Source organism: Chenopodium quinoa, unplaced genomic scaffold (genome assembly GCF_001683475.1).
Source record: "Chenopodium quinoa cultivar QQ74 unplaced genomic scaffold, ASM168347v1, whole genome shotgun sequence".
In the NCBI taxonomy this organism is placed as follows: Eukaryota; Viridiplantae; Streptophyta; class Magnoliopsida; order Caryophyllales; family Amaranthaceae; genus Chenopodium; species Chenopodium quinoa.
In genome coordinates this window covers 14,513,294-14,519,162 of record NW_018742204.1, presented here as the reverse complement: position 1 = coordinate 14,519,162, position 5,869 = coordinate 14,513,294, and the positions used below count along the sequence as shown (strand labels likewise).

Genomic DNA, 5,869 nt, shown 5'->3' with positions numbered 1-5,869 from the left:
GAATGGAATCCTTGTGCATCAATTAACATACATAGAAAAGGTTCTTAAAAGATTTTCTTTGGATACAGCACATCCATTGAGCAGCCCTATGGTTGTAAGATCACTTGAAGTAGAGAAAGATCCATTCCGACCTCGGGAAAATGATGAAGAAATTCTTGGTCCTGAAGTACCGTATCTTAGTGCAATTGGAGCACTAATGTTCCTTGCAAATCATACACGACCTGACATATCATTTTCAGTTAATTTATTAGCAAGGTTTAGTTCATGTCCAACCTGAAGGCATTGGAATGGGATTAAACATTTACTTCGTTACCTTCAAGGTACGAAGGATATGGGTTTATTTTTTCCAAAGTTGTCCAAAGAAAATTTGATTGGTTTTGCAGATGCAGGTTATTTATCTGATCCTCATAATGGTCGGTCACAAACTGGATATGTGTTCACATATGGTGGTACTGCCATTTCTTGGCGTTCCATGAAACAAACCATTGCAGCTACTTCTTCCAATCATTCTGAGATTTTAGCAATTCACGAGGCTAGTCATGAATGTGTATGGTTAAGGTCGGTAGTTCAACATATAAAAGAAGTTTGTGATTTATCATCTGGGAAAGAGGCACCAACAACTTTATATGAGGATAACGCTGTTTGTATTGCTCAACTTAAGGAAGGATTCGTAAAAAAAGGCGACAGAACAAAGCACATCTTACCCAAATTTTTCTTCTCTCAAGATCTTCAGAAGAATGGAGATATAAATGTATTGCAGATTCGTTCAAGTGAGATTTAGCAGACTTATTTACTAAGGCTCTTCCGACAACAACATTCAAAAAGTTAGCTTACGGCATTGGATTGCGTCGTCTTAAAGATCTCAAGTGATGTAGTCATAAGGGGGAGTTAATGCGCACTGCACTCTTTTTTTCTTAACCATGGTTTTTTTTTTTCCCACTGGGTTTTCCTGGTAAGGTTTTTAACGAGGCAGCATATTATGCGCATTATAGTGTATTATTTGTACGGATTTTGTAGTAAATGTTAGTTATTGTTTTATTCAATATATAGTCATCCAAAGGGGAGTGTTATGATAATATCTAAATATCGATGACTATTATCCCATGTACAATCTAGAATATTCTAGAGTTAGTTGGGTATTTTTTGTCTTATCCATTGATGGAACCCTAGGTAATGTACATTATATATATCCCGTACTAGATGGAATATGAAATACAACGTAACAATCTTCCCTCGTCTCTTTTTTTTTCTCTTCCATATTTAACAATTTTGTCATCAATTGCAACCATTTAAAGTTTGTATTTTGTAAATTATAGTTATTTAAATTTTTTTTTTGCAAACTGCAGCCCAAAAGTACTAAGAAATTGTAAATTGCCACCCAATTCAATTTTTTAACCGATTTACATGCAGAAAAATATTCCGTCGTGGTCTAAGGGGTTATTTTAGAACTTATGGGTCAGAATTAAGCTCAAAATTAACAAAAAAAAATAATATAAGTGCCTCATTTTGCTTATAAAAATGTAAGGATTCATGAGCAACTATTTTTTTTTACCTTGAAAACGAGGCACTTATATTAATTTTTTGTAAATTTCGAGCTCAATTAGGGGTCTTAAGAGGTAAAATAACCCCTAAATCCTTGAGGAAACATTTTTTGACATACAAATCGATGAAAAAATTGAATTGAATGGCAATTTACAATTTATTAGAACTTTTGTGCTGCAATTACAATTTTTTTTTTCAAATGGTTGCAGTTTGCAAAATACGAATTTTAAATGGCTACACTTGGCAAATTTTCCAAAAAATAAGTTTTAACCGAAAAAATAATTTTAATTCATTAAATCTAATTTTCTTAGCGCCACGTATGACCTAATTTTCTTAGCACGCCATGTTAAATTGTAAATATTAGTTGTAGCCAATTAAATAAGAGATTATTAATTTCTTTTACAATTAAATAATTCAAATGCCACGCAAGCAAAATTGGCGAATGATATTTTTAAGTTTTAATTAATTAGATATAAAATAGTATCTTTTTATAATAGGAATTTTATCTAAATATGTAATAAATTTTAGCACATACAAAAAAAAAAATTTAAAAAATTCAAACAAACTGTGCATCCACGAGGTTAATCTAGTATAATTTTAGTTAAACAAAAATAATAATTATAAAGTGAACATGTCCTAAGACATTTGAAGTTAATCCAAAAAGGCATTCTAAATACAGATTATGAGAGTATGTTTCATCAAACTCCTTATTTAATTACTTATCCCACATACTGGAAAGTGAGAAAACGAAAAGAGGCAACAGTTATCAAATTTAATTTCTTTTGTACAAGATGAAATTTTAATCACATGTGACTATGTGAGTGATTAAGACAATAATATAACGCTGCTCTAAATTAAATGAACGTACAAATACTCCCTTTGTCTCCAAAACTTTGATCCTTTTGATCTAATTTTAGTCCCAATATATATTCATTTGCATTAAAATATACATCAATTTACAATAATATTTGTGCAAAATTAGCTTTCCTATATAAAATTTTGTTTTTTCATGTATTTTTAATAATTTATCTATCTATTTTTTTACAAACCCCATTTAAATTTATCTTTCCAATATATTTTTATTTCTTTTTATTTAAGTTTCTTAATAACTGCAAAATCAAAAGGGTGAAGTTTTGAAGACGAAGGGAGTACTAATTAAGAATTTAAGATGCTGAGTTGCTGACCTGAGTCAAATTGCAATGGATTGATTTCTTAAAAAAAATGCAATGGATTGAAATTTCTCGCTTCTGCTTGTAACAATTATACTTACAATGGTTTAAGCCTCTGTTTTGAAGGAAAACGTTTTTAAGAAAATGATTTCCCCACGGTTTTAGTACCTGAGATTAAAACAAACGGAGCCTTAATCTCCTTAAATGGAATTTTTACCTAAGTCAAATGAGTGTTCTGCACGAAATGAGTACAATATAAACATATTTCAGCTTTAGAGCTGACCTATGTGAATTTCAATGGTTTAAATTTTCTCATGAATTTATCGGTTGTTACATTAACATTTAACAACTACAACTCCCATACACAAAACAGCAATGTGTATGATACTACTCGAATTTAATTCGAGCTCGAACCTAAAACTTATCGAGTTATTACGAGACTCTCTTCTAATACAAAGTCCCTCTCGTACTTACATAGTTACATTCCTATAGTGTACAAAAAAAATGGCCATATAATTTTAGTGTAACCAAAATTACAAAGTTTGCATTTATATAAATTTCCTAATATAAACAAAATATTGAACTACTTAGGAAAGGCTGCATTAGCTGCTGCAAAGGAAGACCTCTTAACAAACCTTCCTTTCATTCTTGGCCTCTTCTCTGCATTCAATTTCCTAACTTCATACCTTATTTTCTTTGAGAACAACCTTGTCCTTCTCTTCTCTCTGTAGCGCGACACTCTTGCCTCCCTTCCTCCATCCCCGACTCCTCCATTCCCTACGAATCCCCCCATTTGATATTCTCCATATATTTGATGACGACTTCCATCTAGCCCACATGTTCCCTGCTGTTAAAACATAAACAACATTAACAATGTGTAACACTAACACGCGTCACCATAAGACTAGATGGTCACACTAAAAAATATAAATGTAATTGCGTACAAAATAAAAATTAGTTGTACATTAATTCTAAGTTTGTTAAGAATGCGCGAATTAAATTTTGAAAAATTTACCGTGCAATGAGGCCAACAATCGTCGAGATTAATTTCGGGGCGTTGTCCGGTAATCCAAGGGGAGCCTAAGCTAGCCCATGCGTTACTTATTGCTTCATAATCTAGCCTCAATAAAATGTTACTTGTCTTATTTTTCTCTGTTTCATCATTTTCTTCGAATTTAAAAGATTCATTTATAACTGATGGCTCGATCATCATATTCTTTTTATGATCATCTTCGTCTTCCCAAGTCGTACCGAAATCGTGTTCGTCGTAAACAAAGCTCAGCTCGAGAGGCTCTTTGATCACTACATTATTGCTCTCTGCCTCAATCTCATATCCCCTGATCATTTCTCCTTCATCGCATAATTCATCTTCTTCTTTTACAATTTTACCAATGTAATTCTCATTGATATTGTTATTATTAATGCTTGAACTACAATCTAATAATCCAAGCTCTTCAATCCCATATAATTCATCATCGAGACCTTTTCCTAGTAAGGTCTCGACATCAGCAGCAAATTCTTCAAGATCCATGTCAGATGGCATGTAATTATCAGGGGATTGTTTCGAATTGCTAATCGTGCTCTTTGATACATCCGATCCTCCCTCGAGCTCCAACGGTCGAATGTCATCGACCGTCGGTGAGGAACGGAAATCGGTTACGAAGGGATCGTAAATGGGGACACGGTAGAGAAGCTGCTCCTCCGATTCACCGTCTTGGGATGATGTCGTTTCCTCCATCCCGAGCTCCGGAACGATTACATGAAGCGGGTTTCGTTCCTCGAATTTCGATTGATGCTTCCCGTGGCGTGGTGTCCGAGGTTTTCGGGTTAACCCACGATGCCACGAAGGCAAATCGAGCCGTTGTACTCGCTTGAGCGAGGCCGTTTTCAAACGGACTCGCTCGTGCCTCCGAGCCAATAAGTTGGCAGAGTGGACGGTCCCATCACATGATTGGCACAAGAAAGCATCGTCCGCTGGGCAATACCATCGGGCTCGCTTTCTTATGCAGCAGTCACACGCCCTCGCAGTCTTTCCACTGACTGCGTTGGCAATTTTTTTATCCGATACCATCTCTGATCTCATGATCGTAATTTTAATAATTATATTTTTTTTTTCGTGTTTGAGGGTTCGGTGCGAGATGCAAATTTTAAAAGCTTAGGAAGAACAAGAAACAATAGTAGTTGTGCTACAAATAGCGTGAGTAGGAGCGGAAGGTAGTGTTGTGTACAATAATTGCAAGACTTTTAGGAGGGTTTAAGGGGCTATTTTTGGAGTAAAGAGTAGGGACCAAATTATATGTGCGCTTTTTACAGTTTGAAAAGCGCAATAGTTAGATTACAAAAACTAGTGAGGTGGCGGGTGAATGTGAGAGAAAATTACACTTTTGGGGACCAAACAAAAGCCAAAAATAGCCTTATCTTGTACCTAATTGGCTAAGCTTATAAAGTTGATCCTTAAACAAGGCCCCTCATTGGTTGAAATTATATTAGAGGGATTTCTTGTGGGTCCAAAATGGGTTTTTTCTTTTGATGAGGATGAGCATATGATTTTATGATATTTCAACCAAAAAATCTCTCACTTTCAATTATAATGAATAAAAGTGGGCATATATTATATGTTTTGTGATAAATTTATGAAAAAGACTAATTTGTTGGTATGGTCAATTTCCAAGCAAACTTGTATTTCTCAAGTATGGAGTCCCTTCACTTTGCGGTCCCAAATTATGTGCTTTTATCCACTGTTATTACCACTGTTTTTCTTCCCCACATCACATTGGTTTGGTTTTCAGTGTTTTGGCAAGATGTATAGTTGAGTATTTGCAAATGCTACATTATGTTCAAGTTGGGTTGTCCGATTTTGTTATTTATTCGAATTGCTATTGTGTGAGATCTTACGTCCTTGTTTTTATACGGTATAAAGTATGTCATAGATATACAAAGATGTTTAGTTCATCAAATGAAGGTTTATTACTATGCAAGTAGAGTTTGATTTTAAGGAAAATAACAATCTTTAGTGTCGTTGTTGCCTTGAAAATGTTATATCATTTTATCACCGCATGTTGCCTATCAATTCAATGAGTAAACAATTGAATTTTATTCTGTATTTCTTATCATATACTCCCCTTTTCTCTAAAAGTTTTTTCAGTATCTACTTTTTT

The 5,869-nt window shown here is 34.1% G+C and overlaps 1 protein-coding gene across 2 annotated transcripts; it reads right to left on the bottom strand.

Moving 5' to 3' along the window:
* Window positions 1-3,009: 3,009 nt before the first annotated feature.
* Window positions 3,010-5,106, bottom strand: LOC110719207 (zinc finger protein CONSTANS-LIKE 6-like). 2 transcript variants are annotated; one of them, XM_021898116.1, is made up of 2 exons: window positions 3,727-5,106; window positions 3,010-3,555 (listed from the first exon to the last, which is right to left on the bottom strand). In XM_021898116.1, the coding sequence occupies exons 1-2, from the start codon at window positions 4,792-4,794 to the stop codon at window positions 3,295-3,297; spliced, it is 1,329 nt and encodes a 442-aa protein (XP_021753808.1). In that variant the 5' UTR covers window positions 4,795-5,106; the 3' UTR covers window positions 3,010-3,294. The 2 variants fall into 2 exon arrangements, with proteins under 2 accessions (XP_021753808.1, XP_021753804.1); XM_021898112.1 differs by having other exon boundaries at window positions 3,010-3,558; window positions 3,727-5,093.
* Window positions 5,107-5,869: the final 763 nt, after the last annotated feature.